Raw genomic sequence first — 26,613 nt, 5'->3', positions numbered from 1 at the left:
GAGGAATTATGGGGGTGTAGATCAGTGGTGTGATGTAATTAGAAATTTGGTCTGGGGCTCTGGAGAATGAATTTGGGGGCAGGCTGGAGGCAGGGAGCTATTCCAGAATGTGGGCAGAACTGGGGCAGGAGCTGCATGCGGGGAGGTGGGAGGACTGGGTCACAGACCAGTTTAGGGGATGAAACACAAAGGATTGGGCCAGTTTTCATTAGATATGAGGGTGTGAGGGTTAGAAGTCAGGCTGGAGCTGCTTCTGAGATGGGGACCACCAGAGGAGAAAGTCGGGATGTGGATGGGGTGGTGGAAAAGGAGGTATTTGGTGTCAGATGTGCTGAGTTGGAGCACATGAAGGAGGTGGCTGTGTGGGCCTGGAGCTCAGGGGAAGTAGCACTCAAGATATCAATCTGGAAGTCATCAGTATGCTGGCTGGCGGCAGCTCAGCCCACGCCTGGCCATCTGTTGGCTTGCAGTCAGGGCAAGCCTCCCTTAGAAGCCTAGTCCTGCCCATGAGTCCTTCCAGGAGGCTAGAGAGCAGCTTTAACGGTAGGCCAAGTGAACACAAGCAGACACAAGCGTGCCTGATGAGACATCTGGCACGGAGCCTAATTTGGCAAGTGAATCAGGGAGAGCCACAGCGAGGGATTCCCCCTCCCGATCCCTGCCGTGCTTCCTGCATGACTTGTCATGGGCTTTTTGGTTGGGTTTTCTTTTTTTGGGGGGGGGGGGTGTTTGTTTTCTATTTAACTAAACATATATATTTTTAAATTCTAGAAGTTAAGTTAGAGTAAGGGTAATTGGTGTGGATCCTTTGGGGGACAGATTTTCACCACCTTGTTAACACTGCATATATATTTATTGTGTTACTCTCTAGCCCCACTTATAGAATTGTATCCCCTAGATTAGCACCAGATGGCGCATATAGAGGTGATCATGCCAGCATTGCAGGTACCAGTAACCTGTTAGAACCAACGGGATATCCATAGACAGGGGTGTTGTTAAATAAACCCTCATCTGTGCTTACGAGGGAATACTATGCAAGTACTCAAAAGCATGAAGTTTCATAAGCACTGGTTTAGAAATACATTGTTAGGTGAGAAGTTGCAAAGCATTATGATAATATATTCCCATTTTAGAAGAATACCAGGAGAATGCACATGAAAGAGGAGAGGCATGGATACCAAGTTGTCTAAGGTGGCAAGCTCAGGAAGAGGGCCTGGGAAGGCTGGAGGGGAATTATTTCAATTCCTATTTTATGTACCCTTCCATTGTTTGAATGTATGGCAGGGGACACCCAACAACCATTCAAACTAAGACCCCTGCTGGTGACCAGGAGAATTTGACTTGCAGGTTGTGGTTAGCAGCATTTTAGGGCTGGTCTGAGCCTTAGGAACCCTCATCAAGCTCTTTCCTCTTGACAGTTGAAGACTCAGGTCTGGGGGGATGGTGCTTGAAGGCCCAGGCCAGGGCTAGACACTTCATATCACCCAGGCCAGAGCCCCAGGGTCCCTATCCAGGTGCAGCTCTCCTGCTTACTTCTCAACCGGCCATTTTTCTCTTTCCTTTGTCTCCTCCTCCTCAGCTCCACCTCTTGCATTCCCTTTACAAGATTACATCTTGCACGGGTATATAATTTAGCCTGATGTTATCTGGGAAGCTATTTATGGTCAAGACAGTAACAGTCTACATAGGAACTGATAACCCCCATTTTGCCCAGGAGGTTGTATCAGAACTTGCTCTGGTGGGTGATAACATGCTTTCTCTTGAATTTACTCAGTGATTTTTTGGGCCTGATTTCTGACGTGGAGCCAGTGTCTCAACTCATGCCTAGGACCTTTTGAGGTGGCTTCAGCACAGGCAAATGTCAGCCATCCAGGACCTTTTAAGATAAGGCTTTCTGGTTAACTGGGGTTTCTGGATGGCAGGGCGAGAAAGACCTCAACTTGTTATTTTAAACATTCTGCATAAAACACCTCTAGAATATATTAGACTCACCCTTTTCCTAGCAGCACATACTGAATATAGTAGGGCTATTCCCACATTAGGACTGTTAGACTTGAAATGAGATGAAACAGAACTGTTCTCCCTGAGGGCCCAAGTCTCCGGCCAGTAGTTTTGTACCTGGTCCTCTGACAGGCTACCCCCTCACCTTCCCCGCTGTGGTCAGAGTGCCTGCTCCAGCACCCAGACACCTCTTCTAACTTGTGGCTGTTCTTGTGTTTTGGGCTCAGCGGCCACACTCTAGCTTGTTAGGAGGATCCACACCAAGAATGAACATGATGTAATTGTCTCTTTTGTGAATTATCTGAATTATCTGTGCCTGCTCAGGGTCAGGACCCTAGGGCCTCTCTAAGTTGCCTCTCCTGAGTTCTGTGTGAGGCCAGGCATCAGGCAGAATGTGACTCTCTTTCTGGCCAGCTGAGTCCTAAGCATGTGATTTAATGCCTTGAAAGTTATTTGCTCACCTGTAAAAGGAAACCAATCACTTGCAGGTTGTTAGGATTCAGCAGCACAGTACCCAGCCAGAGTGAATGCTCATTCAAATAGATACAGTGGTTCCTCATCTAATGCAGGGGTTAGGTTCCAGAACCCCCTGCGATAGGCGAAAATCTGTGAAGTAGTGTCCTTATATTTATTTTTTTTCTTATATTTATTTTATTATTTATATATATTTTAAGGCTTTATAAACCCTCCCCACACTCTTATAAACCTTTCCCACACTGTTAACTTTTACACACTTGTTCTTATTTTATCACAAAAATAATTTTAAGAAATATGTATAAATACCTATACTGCAGAATCCCATGATATAGCGAAAAATCTGTGATAAAAAATTATATATATATATATATATATATATATACACACACAATTTAAAAATCTGCGATGCAGTGAGACCACAAAAAGTGAACCACGAGGCCCTGTCAGGTTGGCTCAGCAGTAGAGTATCGGCCCAGTGTGTGGAAATCCCGGGTTTGATTCCCAGCCAGGGCACACAGGAAAAGCGCCCATCTGCTTCTCCACCCTTCCCCCTCTCCTTTGTCTCTCTCTTCCTCTCCTGCAGCCAAGGCTCCATTGGAGCAAAGTTGGCAAGGGCGCTGAGGATGGCTCCATGGCCTCTGCCTTAGGTGCTAAAATGGCTCCAATTGCAGTGGAGCAATGCCCCAGAGGGGCCGAGCATCATCCCTAGTGGGTATGCTGGGTGGATCCTGGTAGGGCGCATGCGAGAGTCTGTCTCAGTCTGCCTCCCCGATTCTCACTTAAGAAAAAATACAGCCCTGGCTGGTTGGCTCAGTGGTAGAGCGTCGGCCTGGTGTGCAGGAGTCCCGGGTTCAATTCTCGGCCAGGGCACACAGGAGAAGCGCACATCTGCTTCTCCACCCCTCCCCCTCTCCTTCCTCTCTGTCTCTCTCTTTGCCTCCCGCAGCCAAGGCTCCATTGGAGCAAAGTTGGCTCGGGTGCTGAGGATGGCTCCATAGCCTCTGCCTCAGGTGCTAGAATGGCCCTGGTTGCAACAGAGCAACGCCCCAGATGGGCAGAGCATCGCCCCCTGGTGGGCATGCTGGGTGGATCCCAGTCGGGCGCATGCAGGAGTCTGTCTGACTGCCTCCCCGTTTCCAACTTCAGAAAAATTAAAAAAAAAAAAAAAAAAAAAAAAAAGAACCACGATATGGTGAGGGATGACTGTATTTATATGATTGGATGAGTGATAATGCTTTATTGGTACTGGCAGGATACTAGGCTTTGAGGTACGGAGGAGGAGAAGCTGAGGCCTCCATCCAGGATAGGTGCACCATGCCCTACTTCTGGTTTATTAAGCACTTGATTTTTTTAAGATGCAGCCTTGGGCAGTAGAGATGGGGTAGAGAGCTGGATAAAGGGATTCAGAAACTTGGGAGAGCCTGGCTGAGCTGGAGAACAAGAGTGTAAAGGGCTGAGGATGCGCAAGCTTCCTCTACGTCCTTTTCAGTCTTGTGCCTCAGAAACCTTTGTCTTCAACAGTGCAAGACAGACCAATCCCTCCTGGCCGGACTCAAGTCTGCTTCATCTCCATTCTGGCTTTCCCAGACTCATATCCACCTCAGACCTATTCCCTCTTCTTTTCTGTGGGTGCCTGCAGCTAATTTCCCCAAGAATGTGTGGGGGAGATGCAGAACAGGAGGCTGAGGCAGTGATTAAATTGGAGGGGTGTGTGTTTTTAACGTTTATTTACTGATTTTAATGGGAGAAGAAGAAAGAGAGAGAGAGAGAGATAAGACAGGAACACTGATCTGTTCCTTTATGTGCCCTGACCAGGGATCAAACTGACAACCTCTGTGCTTTGGGATGATGCTCCAGCCAACCAAGTGATCTGTCTGTCCATGGCCAGAGCTGGAGCTAAAGGATGACATCTTCATTTTGGCCACAAGGGGGTGCACCAGGACCATTCAGCTGCTAGAGAGCTGGGGTAGGGGTTGTGGCTAGAACAGCGAGTCAGTCAGCCAAGCAGAATCTCTGCTTTTCTGCACATCACCTGCCTATGGCTGCTGTCACACATCTCCCCTCCTGGGTCCCTACTTCCCTCACCCAAGTTCCAGTTGACTTTCTTAGATTAACTAGGGCTCGTGGCATGCTGTCTCCTGTCTGTTCATTTCTTCCCACCCTCATCTCCCTGTGCCCCAGCTTCCTGGGTTGTGAAGGGGAAGATCAGGGGACATTCCCTGATGCTCTCTGCCTTAGTGTCCAGTGCAGTCTGCTCCACTTTTGATACCAAGCTGTCCTCATTTACCTCCACCTGGGTTATGCTGGTAGCTCTCAAAGTCAGAGCAGCAGCTACAGCACAGTGTGCTAGCCATGAACCAGGGATTTGGGGGGCACCAAGTAGAGCTTAAGGCTGTCGAGGGGTCAGAGCCACACTTTCCAGACTGGGAAGCACCGCTTCTCTCCAGGAGGCCTCCACTCTCGGCCTGCCACTTTGGTCCCTCCAGGCGAGGGATGTTCCTCCTCAGGACAGAGTCCTCCCAACCTCCTGTAGCCCTTCGGGGGACATGTAGGAGTGTATGTGCCAGGCACATACATACGGGGTGACTTGGGAAGGGGTCCAAACCACGTACCCCAAACTCTGTATAGGTTGTCTAGAGATGTACACAATCATGCCAGAAAGGGGTTGTTATGAGGTGATTGACAGTTCTCCTCTTGCACCCCATTTGGGGAGGGGGCTTTCCATTGGCCTCCCTGGCTCCTGCATCATTCAACACCTACTCCTTGGATGACTTTTTTAGAAACAATTCTATCCTTCACAGGAATATTGGCCTTCCTCCTCTGTTAGAGTGTTATGAAAATCAAGGCCCTAAAGGGCTACTTAGCAGACAAGGCTGCTATTGTATAGTCTGATGCCTACTCTGCCTGACTGTATCCAGCACTGTGCAGCTCACCCTGCAGCTTGAGGGGCTGGGCTGGGGTTGCCTCTGTGTGCACACAGGTGGTCCTGAAGAGTGGCAGGGGAAAGGGTATGTGTACGAACAGCCTTGACTGGGTGCTGGGCACTGCTTTCCTGGCCAACTCTATCCTGGCCCTTGGTACTTGCTCAGACCTTGGCCACTAAGGCAATGGGTTTCAGGCCTTGACCCCAGCTGAGACTTAGTGTTTGGCTGGTGGATGGGGTTTTCCCTCTGCGGAGTCATCTGTGATGTCCTTGCTGCTGCAGCTTGGCCTTTTCTGCCTTCCCCTTCTCTGGTGGCTGCTCAGAGGCTCTCCAGCCCCGGGCCTCTCCTGCACCTGCTGGCAGTTCTGCCAGGGCTGCCACATGGGTTCCCAGGCCTCTGGCCTCATCTCAAGCTCCTGAATAACCGTCAGGGGCTGGGGTTACAGAGAGTCAGTGTGATCCAGGCCTGACCAGGTATAGTGTCAGAGCTGGCCAGGCTCCTGGGGGTAACCTGTTCAACCCTCTTATTTTACCTGAGAACTTGGGTCCAGGTGAGGCCCAAGAGCTTGCCTATGGTCTTCTGACACTCGTCTTGGCTCCACTTGTGCAGTTATTACATTCTCTGATTTATTCATTTGCTCACTGAATGATTAGGCCTCTGTGCATGGCCTCAACTTAGGAAGGAGTGGTCACGTGAAAGAGGCCCTGCTTTTGTGGCCCTCACAGTTACCCCAGGCCTTGCCTTGTGGCATCTAGTTTGGAGATTAAAGGGTTGGGAGTCGAGGAATAGGGTGAACTACAACCATAGGCTTCCAGGTCATGGATTGTGGCTTACCCATTTCCCCTGACCCTTAACCCTTTAAGCATGGAGGAAATAAGGGTCCTGAAGTATTAACCTCAGGCCCGGTGCAGGCTCCATGTCACCACCATCCCTCCATTGCTTCCATCATTTGGACATAGCTGCTTATATGAGGCAACCTGAGCAGGTGACCACCTCTCTCCTAGCGGCTGGCCTAGGTCCACAGTGGTGATCGTGCTCAGTGTGGTATTTTACTGCTTCTCCTGCACATGTTCTGCCATGCCCTTGAACAGGATGGGTAGGGGATCTGGCGTCCTGTACAGGACCAGCTTGGATACTTACTTCTCCTGCCACTTCCTGCCTGGCTCAAGCCTCTTGGCTGTGTTGGGCACGGCTATGGAATGGATCAACTCTGCTCTTGGCCCTGGCTGCACAGACCAGTTTCTATGAGCTGCAGGGAATGAGATTTCGTGCTGAGAGCAGCATGGCTTGCAGCCCCAAATGAGACTTGATTCTGTGAGCCCATCCATGAGGCCTAAGTCTAAGCGAAATGAGTATTTCCATAGCTTTGGCTCTAGGCACCGTGGAGCTGGCAGGATGCTCCAGCTAGAATCTAGCCTGACCTGGCTTAATCCACTGTGCACAGCCTCTGGGAGCCATAAAACTGCCTTCTCCCTGTCCAAGTGAACTCCAGCCTTCCTTAGTGTCCTTCCTCAAGAGGCCTTTGCATGTAGAACAGAAGCCCAGCATCAAGGGCCGACAGGATTGCTCAGATGGTGAGGGCCAGCAGATCTGGGAGCCAGACATGGCATTGGCCAGCTTTTGAGTAAGCTCACTGCCACTGCTGGTCTTCCCTGGGCTGCCTGGCACCTGGCGACTCTGAGCCACTTTACCTGTCTCACTCACACCCAGGCAAACTTACATCTTGGGAAAATGAAAAGAAGCTCTTCCTCACAGTCCCAGATCCACTCCAGCCTCCAGGTTCTGTAACTGTGGTGGCAAACCTGGAGAAGAAAGAGCTTGCTCAAGGTGAAAGTGCCAGGCAACACCTCTGCTTTCCAAGGCGAGGCTGGGTTCCCTGATTCCCAGGCAGGGCTGTGGCAGAGCAACTCATAGAGAAGCTGTCCTCCAAGCCCTGTGTCTCCTGGTACATATCCTGTGGGGCCATAACACCAGAATGGGGTGCCCTGCTGAGGGGCTATCCTGGCAGATCTCCACTCAGTCAGAGGAGAACTTCTTGGAACTTGCCCTGGGCGCAGCAGTAACCAGTTTTGCCCCTCCCTTTGGCACATGGGACCGTCGCCTACCTGGCACCTTCCTGTCTGATGGGTTGACTTCCTCATGGGATGTGAGAGATGCGTTCATACTTCCAGCCACAGGGACGAGGTGTTCTTGAAAGCATGAGGGTAATTAAATGTGGTGCTGCCACCACCTGCCACCTGTCTTGGAGCAGGGAGAAGGGTGGTGAACATGGGTCCAACATCCTGCTGCCTCCTGGACGTGGGGACTGACACTCCTGTTTGATCCCTTATCTGATATGCTGGTAGGTGGTACCACTGGCCCCAAGTGTCAACTGGGCCACCTCTGCAGCTCAGTTCTGTCCCCTTCTGCAAATGCCTCACCTCACTGCAAGGCCTCCAAGCATGAAAAGAAATGCTGGGACCGAGGAGGGTGAACTTACTGTCTTTTCCTTGCAGGACCTTTGCCTTGCACCAGCTGAAACCCAATCATTTGCATGTGGCTGTGCCAACAGTAGACTCTAGGTTCTTCCCAAGACTGCTGGCCCGCCAGCCTGGGGGCTTCCCACAGAGCAAAAGTTGCCCTTGGCTGCACTACCTTTTGCTTGCTCCCATGACCTCTAAGGCAGCAACTCAGTGTGTAGCAGGTAGTATAGAGTTGGGTCCTAGCCTCTGACCGGGTTCCTGGGGCTGCCCGTCCCTCTGTGTGATCCGTGATCTTGCTGGTAGTTGAGGTGAGACATGGGCTTGAGGACAAGAGTCCCAAAATTCAAGCCAGCTTTATTTCTCCTTCACCAGGAGATAGCAGAGTGGGACCTGTGTATTTCCATGCCCAGGCTGCCCAAGGCCCCCGCAGCCTTCATGATGGGGAGGAGAACAGGCCGAACCCCTGGGAGAGGAGAGGAACAAACCATGGAAAGGGCAGGAGCAGTCTGTGAAGTCCTGAGTAGGACAGCCTGAGCCACAGCCTGAGCCACAGCCTGGAGTCAAGCACACAGACCACCTGACTTGGGCTCTGTATTAGTTGGGATGCTCTGGGCAGGATCCTTTCTGCCAGGAGAGATGGACTGTGCTGGGCTGTACTCAGTTCTCCCTGTATAACACTGCCTCTATTCCAGGTCTATGGCAGGTGCCCTGGGAGGCTGGCACTGTGGGGACTTTCACTAGATAATGAGCCTGGAGCCTGGGTTTAGAGAGATTCCACACGCTGCTTAGGACCAAGCTGTGAGATAGGATTCAAACCCAGGAGACTATGGCTCCAAAGCTCAGGTTCTCTCCCCCTGCCCTGCTCAGGCACTTAAGGAGCATTGTCCTGAAACTAGTGATGCAGCAAATGGGGCTGCAGAGAGGATCCAGGGGCATAGACCAGCTAATGAGTGATGGGTGGACCCTACACTGGCCAGGACAAGAGGCCATGAATACCGTAGTTGGGGGCAGAGGTGATGCCAAGGATCTAGATAGGGAATGGCAGGCGGCACCTGAGAGAGTAGAGGAAGAACTGACATTTGATAGGAAGAGTTGGAACCCAGGGTTAGTTGGTGTTGCATGAGGTTTGCAGGGAGCCTGTGATGCACCCTGGCAGAAGTCTGGAGGCAAAGAGGATGCTTAGTCTGTGCTACAGGCCCCAGGTAAATCCAGGGTTAATGGTTTCCATGTTGTGGCTCCCATACTGGGAGTTCCAGATGTAGTGCTCTGACCCTGCAGAACCAGGCAGCCAGTGTACACATCTGCTTTGGAGCTGATATGAAGAAGAGATTTCTTTCACCCCCAGAGCCTGGGAAGGAGACTCAGGCACAGCACATTGGCTGTGGGGTGGAGGGAGTTCTGGCTCTGTTCGTCCACCAGCCTGGCCATCTGGCCACATCTGTCCATCTGTTTGAGTTTCCCTGCTTTGAGCCCCTGGAAGTTGCAGCATCATAGAACCTCTGGGACCAAATGAGTATTGGAGCTAGAGCCCAGGTCCAGTCCCTTCAAAGCAGACCTCTCACCTGAGCCCAGGGGAGAGGTGTAACAGGCTCCAATGCCCTGCCACCCCTGCAGGGAGTGGTAGAGTGGGCACATTAGGCTCTAGGGAGCATATTTGCACATCTGGTTTCACTCAGTGGGCCGCAATTCCTGAAAACCCCTAAGCTCCCCAGGAGAGTGTCGTTGAGTGACCTCTGGAAAAGCAGAAGTGAAGTCTGGGAACACACTGTCCTTTCACACTCTGCCGTGGCCAGCTGGCCAGCAGGGTCCCTCCGTGGGCCATGAGGCCATGGGTGAGTCTAGAACAGGGGGCTGCCCCGCCTAGTATACTGTGCCAGGGGTTGCCTCTATGCCTTGCTGGGTTCCTGGGACAGCATGGGGCCAAGACCCTCCCTTCCTGTCTTACTAGGGCCCTTGGGAAGGGGTTGAAGAGGTGTGGGGTCTAGAGAGGCCACATGCCTCCTGCCCTTGGGCTGAAAGATCACTTTCAGGGCTGGCAGGATCTGGGAAAGGTTTCAGAAAGTGGATGGGGGGCAGGGTTGCCCAGCTGCCACCTCTCAAGGCCTGGCTGGGGCTGGCTGCCAAGTTTGTACTTTGTCCTGCAGAGAGTACAGGTACAGGCCAGGGGTCCCCATGCCCTTCTCTTAATCAGGGGCTGGTGTGGTAGTCAGAGATGTCAGCTGGGGCTAGGGCTCTGCTACTGAGGCATCCTGGACCAGACATCCTGGGTTGAGGAGTAGGCAGGGGATGGAGGAACAGATGGAAGTTTTGGGGCCTCCTTGAATCTGGTGTGGTCCTAACTAGGAGCCCTGGGAGGGAGAGCCACCAGGTGGATGTTGGCCTATATAGCCTGCCCAGTTGCTTCAGAGAGCTCAGCTGGATTCTGCTGGAGCCCAAGCAATGGTCAGTGGTACAGGCAACCTCAGGATGGACTTTGGTGCCCTGTAGAAGAGGGAGGGCAGGGGGTCTCACTTTCCAAACTGGGGGGTGTGCCTTCCCAACTCAGCCTCTCTAGCTGGGCCTGAGGAAGCAGCCCTGTTTCTACACTTCAAGGGTTTCTCTCTAGGGCATCTTGTGGATTTTCCCTGGAGCACTTGCTTTGGGTAGAGATCACAGGCAGGCCGCCCTGGGTAGAGAATAGCACTGGTAGGACCAAGAGTCCAGGGCTGAGGCCGAGGCAGAGGCAATGCTAGGACTGAGGGCATGGGGCCTTATAGGTTGTGGGGAGGAGGCAGGACTCTCACTCTGAAGCCAAAGGAGCTGTTTGGGTAAAGGTGACAATGACACATTTGAGGATTTCTCTCTTGTAATGGTGTGAAGAGAGGACTTGGGAGCAGGGAACCAAGATATGAGGCAGGAAGCCAGCAAAAGGGCGCTGTGGCACTGGGGAGGCCTGGGTGGCAATAAAAAATGGAGTTGACGGGAGCGTCATTATAATATCAGAACAGGCAAGAAGCAGAGGGGGTATGGGAGAGTCCTGGGTGGGGTGAGGGTGCTGAGGAGCATGCCCAAGGCCCTCAGGGGAGGCCTAAGGCACTGGGAAGCTGCGTTGGTTGGCTTCCTTTGTGGAAGGATGTAGGTCAGACTGCAGAGTGAACTTCCTGATAGCAGCATCTTCTTGGATGTGACACATCAGCCTGTGAGGAAGACTTTTGCTGTGAGAGATCCCAAGCTGACCAGACATTCCTGGTGCTGGGCCACGGGTGGGAGGATTTGGGGTAGACAGCTGGGCATGTGGGTTGGACTGGAGCAGTCCCCCGAGTCTGCTAACCAGAACACTGCTCAGCCTCAGCCCAGGCACGTCTGGGGCTCTCTGGGGCCATCACCAAGGCTGTCAGGCTGCTGAGCTCAGGGCGCAGAGCAGAATTAACCCCTGCCTTCCCGGAGCCCCTGGCGTCCTTGGCTGCCCTTGGGGGCTGGGCCAGGGCTGGGTGGCCAGGTCTCCCACGAAGCTCTCAACAAGTTCCAGGCCTCTTCTCCTGTGTTCAGATCCCACCCCCAGTCACACCCCCTCTTCCTCCTCCTCCAATCCCTCAGAGAGAGCAGGAAGCTGGGGGTGGGGGGTGATGGGGATGTTTCTAACAGGCCTTGTCCCAGCCCTGAGGACTGTCTAAAGGGCTTGGGGCTGCCAGCCACTGGGCCTGGGCGCCAGGTTTCTCGAATAGGGTCAGAGCTGGTTCAAGAAGCCCTGTGTGGCCGAGCTGAGGGATCTAAGTCGCCTTCCTGGCTGGCAGGCTGTCCCCTCTTCTTGGGTCACAGGGAGACACGAGGCTCAGCCAGGGAAAGTGGTCTGGAATGGCCCTTTGACATTGTCCCTGGGGACTTTTAAAAATGAGTTTCCTGGTAAGGAAGACTCTCAGGCCTTGGGCAGGATTCTCGGTAGTCTCCCGGGTTTGCTCTGATCTGACAAACGCCAGGAGAAACCACCCGGCTGTCTGCCTTCCAGCAGTGCTGGGAGCCTGGCTTCCCCAGATGCAGCATCAGCAAAATGAAGCGGCCAAGGCACAGGGATGTTTGCTTTAAGGCCCATGTTAAACCCCAGGGGCAGGGGATGTGCAAAAGAGAGCCAACCCCTTGGCTTTACCCCTCTTGGTTATATGCACACGTTCCTAGCTTCTCAAGTAATGCCTGATCACTAGTGATGCCAGAGAGGCTTGTCCATGAGTGATGACAGGCCAAAGCCTCTGTCAGGTAGACAGTGAGTGTCCAGGCTTCTTCTGAGGTCATGGAGGGAGCAGGCTCTGGCCTCTTTCACCTCTCTGCCACCTCTTCTGGGACTAAAGTCTGACTAGGGAGGTAGATCTGTATTTGAAAGGTCCATCCAGGGGCTATGGGAGTAGGTGGTCTCGGATGCAAAGAAGAGAGGAGACCAGAGTTGGGGATGGACAGAATCCACAAGGTCTGATCCCCATCTCGGCCCCTCTATACCTGACTTTTGGACTCTGGTCAACTTTCAGGTTCCCTCCAATTTCTGTTTCCTGAGTCAGTGAAATGGGCATGCCTGGGAGGTCCAGCACATAGGCAGCTCCTGGAAGGACACTGAATATCACCAGAGCCCCATTTCTTTTCAGTTAGAGCGGGTCTTGTTTCCCCCTTATGTTGGGTTGCTGACTCCCACCTGCCCAGTGCCAGGTGTTAAATGGAGTCAGTAGGGGTTGGAGAGGGAAGAGAGTAATTGGCAGTGGGGGAGTTGTTGAGTGAGCAAAGGGGAGGCTAGGCTTCCAGCTGCTATCTGCTCCACAGTCTCCCCTGGTGGGGGATTGAGCACCTGCTGTGCCCGGGCCAGAACCCCTGCCCATTTTTTTTTCAAGTATCACAATATTTATTGATAAAAGTATATAAAATCAGGGCATAAATATGACTTGATAAACTAGACTTAATTTCAATACTATAATAAGAGGGACCAATCCATATACTCAACAATTTGCTTCACATCCACAAAAACCACTTCGGGGCATTAATGATCTCTCAAAACAGACCAGATTTGTGCAAGCAAACCATGTTCTTTTTATTTATTTATTTTTATTTTTTTACATTTTTCTGAAGTGAGAAGTGGGGGGGAGGGCAGACAGACTCCCGCATGTGCCCTACCAGGATCTACCCGGCATGCCCACCAGGGGGTGATGCTCTGCCCGTCTGGAGTGTTGCTCCGCTGAGGCGGAGGCCATGGAGCCGTCCTCAGTGCCTGGGCCAACTTTGCTCCAATGGAGCTTTGGCTTTGGGAAGGGAATAGAGAGACAGAGAGGAAGGAGAGGGGGAAGGGTGGAGAAGCAGATGGGCGCTTCTCCTGTGTGCCCTGATCAGGGATTGAACCCAGGACTTCCATATGCTGAGCTGATGCTCTACCACTGAGCCACCTGGCCAGGGCCAACCATGTTTCTTTTAAAAGGATTTGTGCCTTTGCCCAGGGGTTAGGATTTTAACATCTAGCACATAAAGCCCATTACTGAAGGTAGAAATACAGTTGATGTACTATTACATCAATAACCATCAGTTAAGAATTTTTCTATAACAAACAAATGGATAATCAAATATTGGAACAAAGAAGTATTGCTGAACAAAGCACCTTTTCGCAGCCATGCTTTATTCTAGGCGTCAGTGGGCGCTAGCCAGACAATGATGAGGGTGGAGATCAGTAGAGCCTAGGGCAGGAGCTCATGGTAGATGGCCTGGGGTGAGGACATATGAGTGTGCACATCTTTTGGGCAAAAAGGCAGCAGGGTGCATCCATGTAGCAGAGCAGGAGGCTGTTGGCTTCTCCCTGGTCCAACCTTCCCCTTTTGGTTGGCCATGGGAGAAAAGGAAGTGTGAATGGTAGGGTGATGGTGAAGGCCCTCTGTGGGTCGCTTGAATTTAAAATCCACTCTGTGTGCCTTAGGAGCCACAGAGGACTTGAGTGCTGCCTGACACCCGGGTGCCACGCAGAGATGTAGGTGCTCCAGCAGTGCGCACACTCCTCCATCTCTCTCACATACTCTCCCATTCTCCTTTAGCACACCTGACTCTAGGCTAGGAGCATTCTTCTCTGGATAGGGTTTAGGAAGGGGTGCATCACAGGGTCCCCTAAGCCTGTAGATGGATTATGTGCCCTACTCTTCCTTCCTTTTTAAGCAACCCAGGATAGCATGGCTGCCTAGGCTCACAGACAGGAAGGCCTTGGTCAGGGGGCTTGTGGCTTTCCTGTCGTCCATGGTAACTTCCCCAGGAATGGAAGGCATGCAGTCCCCTGCAGCAGAAGCCAGCCTCGGCTGTTGGACCTTCGTACATGCATGCATGCATGCACACACAGTCCCGTCTCAGCCCCTGTCTTTGGTATGCCATCACTACCACAGCGTTCCTGCTTCAAAATTCAGGGGTCACCCTTCAGCTGTCATCACCAGCCTTCTCCCCAGTCTTTCTGTCATTCCACGATTCTTTACTGAGCATCAAAATGCACCAGAACAACAATGTTTTAGACTCTAGGATACCACAGTGACCACAAGCCCCTGCTGTCATGGAGCATATATGTCCTGTGCGAGGTGGGATGTGTTTTGTAAAGGAAAGTGGCACAAGTGAAGGGTGAGGGGACTGCAGGAGAGGCCTCTGAAGAGGGCCTGTTTGAGGCATGCTCATCACTTTCCAGGCAGGGGGACAGGGAAAGGCCCTGTGGTGAGGATGTGTAGACGATTGACATGGTCTGCTTTGTGTTTTAAGATCACCCTGGCTGTGTGTGGGGAATAGACTCAGTGGCGGGAAGCAAGGGTAAGAACTGGGAGACTGTTAGGTGGTTGCCACAATCTAGGGGTCTCACCTGCCCTGCCTCTATGCTTTCCTCCCTTTGCCTTCACTGCTGTCTCTAAGAGCGCAGGAGAGCCTGTGCATTGGCTTGCCTGTCCCACACTGCCTGTAGGGCAAGGCCAGTCTCCTCTCCCAGCCTCTTCTCCCCCTCACACATTTGCCCTTTAGGCCACTTGTTGCTTACATCATCCTTCTGGTTGTTTACCTTTGTACAGTGGTACCTTGAGATACGGCAGACCAACATACTTTTTTTTTTTTTTTAAATACGAGCTGCGACTCAGTCCGTATTTTTGTTCAATATCCATGCAAAATTCCAAGATATGAGTTGTGATTCAGGAAGCTGCCACTAGTTGGCGCATTGGCGCACGGGTCCAGTATCGGCAGCACAACACCAGCATCTCGTTCTTTCTCACGTGTTACCCGCGGAATCAAGTTGAGTCTCGTGAGCTGTACTCGTTCTTGCATCATTTTTGCATTTTTTACTAACTTTTTTTGTGTGCTATCATGAGTCCGAAGAAAGTGAGTGGAAAGTACAGTGGTGACAAGAAGAAGAGAATGATGTCGATAGGAGTAAAGCAAGAAATAATAGAAAAACATGAGCATGGTGTACGAGTGATTGAACTGGCAAGGCTGTATGACCACAATACATCTACAATTTGTACCATCCTTAAACAAAAGGATGCCATCAAAAGCGCAAATCCAGGCCCTGGCCAGTTGGCTCAGTGGTAGAGCGTCGGCCTGGCGTGCGGGGGACCCGGGTTTGATTCCCGGCCAGGGCACATAGGAGAAGCGCCCATTTGTTTCTCCACCCCCCCCTTCCTGTCTGTCTCTCTCTTCCCCTCCCACAGCCAAGGCTCCATTGGAGCAAAGATGGCCCGGGCGCTGGGGATGGCTCCTTGGCCTCTGCCCCAGGCGCTAGAGTGGCTCTGGTCTTGGCAGAGCGACGCCCCGGAGGGGCAGAGCATCGCCCCCTGGTGGGCAGAGCGTGGCCCCTGGTGGGTGTGCCGGGTGGATCCCGGTTGGGCGCATGCAGGAGTCTGTCTGACTGTCTCTCCCCGTTTCCAGCTTCAGAAAAATACAAAAAAACAACAAAACAACAACAAAAAAAAACCCCACAAATCCAGCGAAAGGAACTACAATTTTGTCCCAATTAAGGACAAATATCCATGAAGAAATGGAGAAGCTTCTGCTGGTGTGGATGAAAGAGAAAGAGCTGGCAGGAGATACAGTGACAGAGACTGTAATATACGAAAAGGCATGTATTATTTACAGCGACTTGAAGAAAAAAGAACCATCAACCTCAAAAGAGGTAGCAGAAGATACGTTTAAGGCAAGTCACGGCTGGTTTGAAAATTTCAAGAAGAGATCTGGCATCCACTCGGTAGTGAGGCATGGTGAAGCTGCGAGTGCTGAGGTTAAGGCAGCTGAGGAGTACATTGCACGTTTTGCTGCGCTTATTGCAAAGGAAGGCTACATCCCCCAACAAGTGTTCAACATTGATGAAACAGGATTGTTTTGGAAAAAAATGCCCCGGAGGACTTTCATCACTGCAGAGGAAAAGAAGCTGCCAGGCCATAAACCCATGAAGAACCGTCTGACCCTTGCATCGTGTGCAAATGCTAGCGGTGACTGTAAAGTAAAGCCACTGCTAGTGTATCATTCTGAAACCCTTTAAGACTCACAAGATTGCCGACCAGGTGGTGGTGCAGTGGATAGAGCGTCGGACTGGGATGCAGAAGACCCAGGTTTGAGACCCTGAGGTCGCCAGCTTGAGCGCGGGCACATCTGGTTTGAGCAAAGCTCACCAGCTTGGACCCAAGGTCGCTGGCTCAAGCAAGGGGTTTCTCGGTCTGCTATAGCCCCATGGTCAAGGCACATGTGAGAGAGCAATCATTGAACAACTAAGGTGTCACAGCGAAAAACTAATGATTGATGCTTCTTATCTCTCTCCGTTCCTGTCTGTCTGTCCCTCCCTATCTGTGCCTCTCTCTGATTCTGTCTCTGTAAAAACAAAAAGACTCACAAGATTCTTAAAGAAAAACTGCAGGTTATGTGGCGTGCCAATGCTAGGGCATGGGTTACGTGGCAGTTTTTATTGAATGGGTAAATCTCGTCTTTGGTCCTGCAGTGAAGAAATACCTTCAAGAAAATAAACTCCCGATGAAAGCATTACTAATCCTTGAAAATGCTCCAGCCCACCCACCTGGTCTTAAAGATGACTTGCTCGATGAGTTCAAATTCATGAAAGTCCTCTACCTCCCACCCAACACGACTTCAATCTTGCAACCTATGGATCAGCAGGTCATTTCCAACTTTAAAAAGCTTTACACGAAGCACTTGTTCCGCCACTGCTTTGAGGTGACTGAGAATACAAATCTAACCCTTCGAAAGTTTTAAAAACTTTACAGCATCGTGATATGTTTACGCATCATTGACTTGGCATAGCAAGAGGTAACAAGAAGAACCTTGAACTCAGCATGGAAAAAGTTATGGCCTGATGTTGTTGCAGATAGGGACTTCAAAGGATTCGAACCAGAGACCGAGACTGAGGTAGAAGCGTTAGAGGAGATTGTGTCCCTCGGAAAGTCGATGGGTCTGGAGGTAGATGAGGGTGACATGATTGAGCTCATCGTGGAACATGTGGGGAAACTCTCAACTGAGGAATTGAAGGAGCTACAGATGATTCAATATATGGAGCTTCTGCAAGAGATTAGTAGTGAGGAGGAGGTAGAGTCGGAGGAAGTGATTTCTACAAGTGAAATTAAAGACATGCTGGCAATGTGGGAGAAGCTTTCAAGCTTCATTGAAAAGAAACATCCAGTAAAAGTTTCAGCACTTTTTAATGACACTTGTTTGTCACATTTCCGTAACATTTTAAAAGGCAGGCAAAAGCAAACCTCTTTGGATAGATTTTTTTTTTTTTACTACAGAGACAGAAAGCCAGTGAGAGGGACAGATAGGGACAGACAGACAGGAACAGAGAGAGATGAGAAGCATCAATCATCAGTTTTTCGTTGCGACACCTTAGTTGTTCATTGATTGCTCTCTCACTTGTGCCTTGACCGCGGGCCTTCAGCAGACCGAGTAACCCCTTGCTTGAGCCAGCAACCTTGGGTCCAAGCTGGTGAGCTTTTGCTCAAACTAGATGAGCCCGCACTCAAGCAGGCGAACTCTGAGTCTCGAACCTGGGTCCTCCGCATCCCAGTCCGACGCTCTATCCACTGCGCCACCGCCTGGTCAGGCTCTTTTTTTGTATTTTTCTGAAGCTGGAAACGGGGAGAGACAGTCAGACAGACTCCCGCATGTGCCCTACCGGGATCCACCCGGCACGCCCACCAGGGGCCACACTCTGCCCACCAGGGGGCGATGCTCTGCCCCTCCGGGGCGTCGCCCTGCCACAACCAGAGCCACTCTAGCGCCTGGGGCAGAGGCCAAGGAGCCATCCCCAGCGCCCGGGCCATCTTTACTCCAATGGAGCCTTGGCTGCGGGAGGGGAAGAGAGAGACAGAGAAGAAGGAGGGGGGATGGAGAAGCAAATGGGCGCTTCTCCTATGAGCCCTGGCCAGGAATCGAACCCGGGTCCCCCACACGCCAGGCCAACACTCTACCGCAGAGCCAACCAGCCAGGGCCTGGTCAGGCTCTTTGGATAGATTTTTATTCAAAAGTCCTGCAAGTGAAAGTGCTGAAAGTGCAGCCAAAAAGGCAAAAACAGGTGATGATTAAATGAAAAATATGTAATGCTAAGCTTAGGTTAAGTTTAAAGTTAAGAAAGTGCATTTTTTTTACTATTAAGTTTTTGTGGTTTCATTTTAAGTCAAGAAAGTGCAGTTTTAGTTTTGTTTAAAGTAAAGAAAATGCAGTTTTAGTTTACATTTAGTGTTAAGAAAGTGCAGTTTTAGTTTACGTTCTGCAGTGCCTGCATCTCTTCCCCCCATGCCCCTCCTCCGCCATTCACCTCCGTTAGCCGCACTTGGCTGTCTCCAAGGTAAGAATACAGTACTAAATAACACTTTTTTCTTTTATTTCATATATTTTGTTACGCATTGGTAAAGTATACATGTGTGTTTCTTAATTAAAAACGTCTTTTTTCATAATTTAGGATGGCTTGGGGATGTTTCACTAGGCTAGAACGGATTAAATCTCTTTCAGTTATTTTAAATGGGAGAAATTTGTTTGATATACGAGTTGACTGACTTACGAGCTCAGTTACAGAACGAATTTAACTCTTATCTCAAGGTACCACTGTATTTTCCTGTCCCTGCCCTCTGCTGTGGCCCAGCCTAGCATGCCCTCCTATTCTCTCAGTCCTGTCTTTGTGCCCTTTCCTTTCTACTCCCAGAACTTGTGGCATTTCCTTTATTCCTTATGTATTATTTCTGCTTGGGGGTATGTTGGATTGCTCTGCTAGCCCTGTGGCCCTGGAAGGCAGGTCCTGTGTCTTATTCTGCTCCAGGTTAGGGTCATCCTAGAGCCCACCATGCAGAAGGGCCTCAAAGGCTTGTGACTGGCACCTTAGGTTGGGGTTTCCCAGGCTTTATCATTTGGAGGAACAGTGTTTCTACTTGTGCTTAGACTCTGTACTATGCTTAGACAGCATACTGGCTCATGGCCCAAGGGTCTAGGGCAGTGGTCGGCAAACTCAGTCAACAGAGCCAAATATCAACAGTACAACGATTGAAATTTCTTTTGAGAGCCAAAATTTTTTACCTTAAACTATATAGGTAGGTACATTGTTATTAACTTAATTAGGGTACTCCTAAGCTGGCCTTTGCTATAAAGGTCCTCAATCTGATTGAGCCGCATGTAGCTCGCAAGCTTCAGTTTGCCGACCACTTTAGGGCATCCCCAGGGCCTTGGCTGACTGCTTTGTAGTAAGTAGGTGCTAAGCCAACAGGGAGGTGAAAGTGGAGACAGGAAGTCAGGGTAGCAGCAGCATACAACTCCAGGGGAGAGGGTGGGGCCCCAAATTGGGGTGGGATGGGGACTTGAGGCGCTGGGGAGACTCAGCATGGCCAGCCCTCACATCCCACACTTGGGTTTCAGACTTGAAGCTGCACCTGCAAAGCACTGACTACGGCAACTTCCTGGCCAATGAAGCATCACCACTGACAGTGTCAGTCATTGATGACCGACTCAAGGAGAAGATGGTGGTGGAGTTCCGCCACATGAGGAACCATGCCTATGAGCCACTTGCCAGCTTCCTGGATTACATTACGTGAGTGTGCCCTATAGTGCCTCGCCACATTCCCAGCTGGGCAGGACAGCTGCACCTGATGGCCCTGGCCCAGTGTGGGCTTACACCAGCTACTTGTAGAGTCCTCCCAGGCTATATAGGTGGGTTGGTCATTCAACAATCCTGGACCTCCAGGCCTCTTCCTGAAAGAGAAGGGTCACCAGTCACTTCACTGCTGGCCGGGAATCTGGTGGGCAGGCTAGTGTCCCAGGTTGTGCTGGATGAAGCCCCTTTCCCTGCATCCCTGGTGTTACAGAGATTGCATTGGGGAGACCAGGGATGATGGGAGGCCTTTCTCACTCACCTTATATCACCTAAAATGAACACTCACTGGGCCCCTAACTCCCATGTTAGGGTCAAGAGTCAGGGGATTGACAGAACTCTGAAAAGCCAGATTCCTAGGATGGACCATGCAGGCCTTCTGGCCCTGTCTGGGCTGAGGCCCATTCCTCAACTTCTCTGATTATGGCCCTGGATTTCAGGGAGAAAGGAATGTGGGGTTGGGGTGGAGGAAGGGTGAACAGCTGGCTGCCAGTTCTGGCCAGGCCCCCATACTTATGACGTGTGGCCACCCAGTTTCCCTTGGGTGCAGCCCTGCTTCCACAGAGCTCATAGAGATGCCGAGAGAAGAAAGGACTTGGGACCTGTAGGATAGGGGAGGGCACTTGGGCACGGCAACCTGTACTTACCAGGTGTGCCTCTGGAAAGAGTTAGAGAGGCCCCCTCTGCAGTGATGGCCCAGGAGCTGTGAACCAAGCCAAGGCGGACAGAGATGGCCCCTCCCCAGGTGGCTACCTCACAAGTGGTGAGCAGAGGCGTGGTTGGTGGCTGGCTTACATGAGTGTGCTCTGCGTTTGTGGGGGGGAAGTGTTTCCAGGTACTCTTCTGGGTACCACCTATCTTTTACCATTCCCCTATTGAGGTGCCCCCACCCTGCTCCTTGGGACTTGACATGCCTGCTACTCTTGTCCCTACATGGACAGGGCTAGGTTTCTAGATGCCTATCCTGATACCCCCCACTTCCCAGCCCCCAGGAGCAACCACTTACTCCAGCTCCATTTGATCAAGTGGGGGATGCAGCTATAAGTGCACTATCCTCAGGTGGGGGCCACAGTCTGGGACACCCAAAGGGCTCAGGGAGCCTGCGCAGGCTGGGAAGCAGGCTCTCTCCTGGCCACAGACTTTCTTCCCAGGGGCCTCTGTGCTTGTCCTGACTGGGCCCATAATCACTGCCCTAGCCCTGGTCAAGATACAGCTGACATAGTGCTACTAGAACAGGAGGCCAGAGATGAGGTGTGTCTTGTGCCTCATTGAGGAATCATACCACAGAAACCCATCTGTCAATCACCCCCTAGCCTCAGCCTGTATATCCCTTGCCTCCAGGCCAGAGCTCAGGACATACAAGGAAGCAGTGTGTTTATTACCAGAGCCTGGCCTTCACCTTGTTTGCACAAGGTTCCTTCAGTTTCCTGATGAATGTTCTGGTCTTTCTAGCTAGGCTGGCCAGAGGAGGCTGACCCAACCCCATGCCAGTGGTCAGAGGGCAGATGTCCTCCATGTCCTCCATCCTGTTTGGCCACCTGCCTGTGTAGCTCGCCCATGGCCTGTCTTGGTGTCCTCAGAGGCTTGATCTCAGCCTGCCAGGCTGTGAAACCGGAGAGAGCTCTGAGCGTGACTGAGGCCGCACAGCCGCCAGCTCTTTGCTGGAGGCTGGCTGTAAGCACCAAATATGCTTAAAGCAGCCAAGCAGTATCCTGTGGCAGGCTGTCACTTCCCACCCCTTCCATTCATGGGTGATTGTGGCCTACGGTCTTCCCATCCCCTGACTCCTGCCCTCACTCAGGAAGAGCTCAGCAGCCACGTGTCAGCCTGTCTGAACCTGTGGCTGCTCAGTCCACGACCCGGTCATCTCCAGTGACCCGCTTCTGTGCTCTCCATGTCAGCCGCCCCCACCGATGGCTGCCCAAGGCCATGTCACCACCTGGAACTGCTTCACCTTTGAAATCGCTGAGTCAGGCACCCCCTCTCTACCCACAGCCTTCAGGCCCTCCAGCCCACTCTTAGTCCCTTGTGGGATGCGGGTTCCGGACACAGCAGGACAAGAGGCCTTGCTTCCTCCCCTGCTGCCCCTGTCTTCATTTTTCTCCCTCCCCAGCTGAGGTTCCCTGGTCCATCATTTGAACACTCTTCTGCCAACATCCGCAGCTCTCTTGGCCGCCCATCTCATGGTCCCGCCCGGCTGGCAGCCCCCCAGCCCTGGAGGAATCCCAGCAGCCTCCAGCCTTGAGGCGCCCTCCCCCACCTCCGCTGCTGGGAGCAGAGCTGGGGAAGCCGGCCGCGTTGGGCGGGTGATCTTTGCTGCCAGGCTTGCGCACAGACCAGCTCAGTTGGCCTTGGCTTGCCCCTGCCCAGCTGGCTTCTTGTTCTTTCTACTCAGCAGCCCCCCATCAAGGGTGGGAAGACCACCTCCCCATCTTAAACACTATTTTTCTCCTGTCTCCCAACCTCTCTGGGCTGATGGCCCACAACCTGCTCCACAGAGACAACAGAGGCCAATCTGCCTCCCAGCACTGTATCTGGACCTCCAATCCCAATCCAGTAACAGAGGCACTTTGCTCTTCTTTTGGGTCCTACTGCCAGTGTCCTCCATCCCCTCACCCTACTCCCTGGACCCTGAGGTCCCCCCGCACTTCTGTCTGTGCAGTCACCGGCCCTTCCAGATTCTTCCCATCAGCATCTAAAAACCCTCAGATCTCACACCATTAAAAACCTGTCTCTTGGGGCCTAAACTTTTACATTCACTGTCTGTTTTCTCACCTTCCCCCACCCTCTGAGCCTCCAGTCAGCTTCCAGCGGTCCTGTTCCCATCATTTCACCACAAGGCCCTGGCTAAAGTCACCACTGACTTTCATGTGCCCAAGGTCTCTAGGCCTAATCAGGAGCCACACCTCTCTCACCCCCTCTCCAGCAGTGTCCTTTCTCTCCTGGTGTCTCTCTGGTTTAACTCCTACCTTCCTGGCTGCTCTTCTCCACTCCACTCCACTCCACTCCACTTCCTCCTCCTCCTCCTCCTCCTCCTCCACCTGCTCAACCCAGGAGTAAGGAATGGTGTTGATCACAGGGGCCTGATCACCCCCAGTCTGGAGTCTCAGAACTGGCTTCCTTGAGGAGGTGGCTGTTTGGCTGAGGGTAAGGGTGTTTAAAGGAAGAATTGGGGGAGGGGGATTCTAGACTGAAGGAGCCATACACCAGCCAGAGCAGCTGGAGCATGGATCCCATACCCTAGAGATGTCTAGAGAAAGGTAACTAGAGAAGAGAGTGTGGTCCCCCAGGTAGTGGAAGTGTCAGCTAGAGACTTCGTCCTGGGTGAGAAGACTTGAAGGAGCAATGCCATAGCTGTGCACAGGCAAAGCTGGCCCAGCTGGGGCAGAGGATGGCACCACCACAGTGGTCACCTTAACACTGTCCTTCAGAGTGTCTTGGTTGTCTTCGGAGTTGCCCCAGGGTGTCTGGGATAGGCTTCTGCAGGAGGCAGAGCATTCCTTGTCATCGAAGGTGTGCAAGCAGAAGATGGTCAAGACTTCCTCTGCTCTCCTGTGGTGAGAGACTGTGTCCAGTGGTTCTGTAGGTCCCACAGCCTTCAGCTACCACACGCGACCAGTATCAGCTCTGGGCCAGGCCCGATGCCTGGAGGGAGGGAGACGTGTGGATGCAGTGGGTGGGTGCCAGTGGTGGTGTGGATGGATCGTGGAGAGGCCTGTGAGAAACTTGCACAAATAGAGCCAGTGTCACAGGAGGCTACCCAGCATTGAGCGGACTCCAGGATCAGGTCAGCTTAGAGAGGCCACGCAGGAAAGCGAGTGGCCGGAGTGGAGGTAGCTTCCCAGCATGGGGCAGACAGGCCCTAAGTGAGAGAGGTCCCCCTGAAGTAGACTGTCATCAGTAATAGAGTCTTTAGATGATTCAGCTCAGTCTCATGAGGTAACGTATAATATGACACTATAACAAGGGCTCCTTCTAGGCCCAGCCATTAGCTTGCTGTGTGACTTGGGATAGAGCCTCTATTAGAGTTTTTTTGGCTTTAGAGGGGGTCTTGATCTGGGCCATTCCTTGGTGATTTTTCATGTAAAAGTAGGACCCAGAAGGGAAGCTGGGAGAGTTGCTTGTAGGAGATGTGAGTCTAAACTCAGGATTCTCAGGTGGACTGCAAAGACCTTGGTCCTAGCCTGACCAGGCGGTGGCGCAGTGGATGGAGCGTCCGACTGGGATGCGGAAGGACCCAGGTTCAAGACCCCGAGGTCACCAGCTCGAGTGCGGGCTCATGTGGCTTGAGCAAAGAGCTCACCAGCTTAGACCCAAGGTCACTGGATCCAGCAGGGGGTTGCTCGGTCTGCTGAAGGCCCGCGGTCAAGGCACATGTGAGAAAGCAATCAATGAACAACTAAGAAGTCACAACGCGCAACGAGAAACTGATGATTGATGCTTCTCATCTCTCTCCGTTCCTGTCTGTCTGTCCCTGTCTATCTCTGCCTCTGTTAGAAAAAAAAAAAAAAAAGACCTTGGTCCTAGATGGTGAGCTTCCCTAAAGGCGGCTGTTCCCAGTACCCATTGGCAGAGCCTGGGTATGCTAACCATCTTTCTCCTGGACTAGGGTCCTTGGTGCTACCAGTTGGAAGGGGGGCTTTGTCCTAGGACAATGGCCTCAAGTGCTCAGTGGTTCCATTAGCACACTTGCCATTCTTTCCAAGACATGTTGCTCTAACCTTGGGCCCTGCTGTGCCAGGTTTGCAGGAGAGGTTTCCTCCCTCTCTTGTCCCTCCAGCCTTTACTCTCTACCACTAGTGCTTCTGGGTTGATGGCAGGATCTCTACAGGTTATGGTTCCAGACCGGCTGTGGCATCTGGGTCCTGGGCCAGCCCTGGTTCCTGCCTTGAGGGAGACCCTGTTTTCCGGAGCCTGGGGAGGAGCCTATAGGAGCTCTTGAAGGCCCAAAGGCTCAGGTCAAGTGGGAAGACTCACCTGCAACTCTGGGGTTGCGGCAGGATTTTACTGAGGAGAAGTCAGTGCCTCACTAGTTCTGCTAAAGGGCCGCACTATAATCATCCCGATTGTAGAAAGGACTGAAGCTTGACAAGTTGGTATGCTGAGACCCTAGTTTGATATCGCTTCACTTTCTGCCCATGGCAGGACTCTGAAGGACTCAGATGTGACTGACCACAGATACTGTTACTAGCAGTCCCTGCTGGTAGATTTGGGTGGACAGACTCACAGGGGTACCTAGTCCTTGTGGCCTTCTCACCAGTGCCAGGCTGGCCCCCAGGACTGGGATCGTAAGAATGTGAGCCATGTTCCAACAGGTGGTGCCAAAGGGCACAGCAGAGGAACAGGGCTTGGCTAGGGACTCTGAAGACTTCTAAGTGTCTTCCTAAACTCCAACTGAGATTTCTGTGGGCCCCGCTGAATCTACAAGGCACAGGGTGAGGGAGGGCCATTGGACACAGTAATTCAGACTGTCCCATTCCCACCCCATGAGGGCCTCTTTGGCCTGGCGGGCAGCCGCCTGTCCACTCCCCAGCTGTCTTCCTCTGGAGGGAGATGCTGACCAGCTGGAACCTCGTCCTCTCCTGTTGAGGCCAAGTGAGGGGAGGATGGTGGAGTGGCTTTCTGGGAGCAGAGAGGCAGCTGCTGAGCCAGGAGAGGGGGAGGAGCAGGGTTTCCCTGCCCCCTGAAGTCCTTGGGACAGAAGCAGGCCGCTGGGCCAGTGTCACCTCTGCCAGACCTGCCCTGCCTCCTTCCCCCGGGAAAGAAGATTCTGGCTGTAACTGGGCAGGGGAGAAAATCAGGGACTGCTGCAGCATCGTTGTAGCTGACCCAAGGGAGGAAGTGAAGTGCTGGGCCTGGCACTGGACCGCCCGGCTGGCCTGGCCTGGGTTAGAAGGGGGCCCTGGAAGGGACTGTGCGAGGGTGATTGCAGGTGACCCTTACTTGGCTCAGTGTTTTCTTTGGTGCCCAGCTAGGTCTTTTAGCAGGAGAGGCTGGGGGCAGCCAGGGGATGCTACCTCCGACCGCCACGTCTCTGTCAAAGCTGTGAAGTGAGTCATAATCAGCCAGTTCCACCTCACCGGAGGGGTAGCAGCAGAGCCAAATGTCAGAATCTTCCCACAGGGCTCTCCTCTGAGGTGGGGCCAGGACCCTGAGGCACGTTCCTTGGGTCCCGACTCCAGCCCCACTCCCAACATAAACTAATACCCTGAGTTGTGGATGCGAGGAGTGGGGAGGCTAAGAAAATGAAGAATGGCTTGTGGGATTCCTCTGAGAAGACAAGGCTGAAGTGTAGAGCCCTAGGGGACAGGAACCCTGGACGGGGTAGAAATGTGTGCACACAGGCCATAGGAACAAAGGGTCCCTCTGCCTTATGCTGGGACAGGGCCTGCTGCCTGCACTCTGTGCCTGATTTCCTCTGACAGCTGATGATGCAGGTGGTTGTAGAATCAATTGGCTAGTTCTCTTTCCCCCTCCCTGCCTAGAGGGCCGTGAGAGTGTCAGAAAGCATCCTTAGATTTAGGGGTGGGACCTTGGTGACTGCTCAGGGAGCATGATGGCTAGGGTGGGGCTGGATGAATTGCAGGAGGTGGTGTGTAGCATGGTCCTCGGTACGTGAGATTCTGGGGGGCTCAGGGGCAGGAGGGATGTGCTCTC

The 26,613-nt window shown here is 52.3% G+C and overlaps 1 protein-coding gene across 1 annotated transcript in view; it reads left to right on the top strand.

Moving 5' to 3' along the window:
* The window catches only part of ATP6V0D1 (ATPase H+ transporting V0 subunit d1), a 51,294-nt gene that overhangs the window by 15,968 nt on the left and 8,713 nt on the right, over window positions 1-26,613 (top strand). Inside the window, exon 2 of the mRNA XM_066243276.1 lies at window positions 19,725-19,896. Within this exon, the coding sequence (XP_066099373.1) occupies window positions 19,725-19,896 (172 nt within the window). The remainder of the gene's footprint in view (window positions 1-19,724; window positions 19,897-26,613) is intronic.

The sequence above is a fragment of the Saccopteryx bilineata genome, chromosome 9 (assembly GCF_036850765.1).
Source record: "Saccopteryx bilineata isolate mSacBil1 chromosome 9, mSacBil1_pri_phased_curated, whole genome shotgun sequence".
Lineage (NCBI taxonomy): Eukaryota > Metazoa > Chordata > Mammalia > Chiroptera > Emballonuridae > Saccopteryx > Saccopteryx bilineata.
This window is presented reverse-complemented; position numbering and strand designations above follow the sequence as displayed.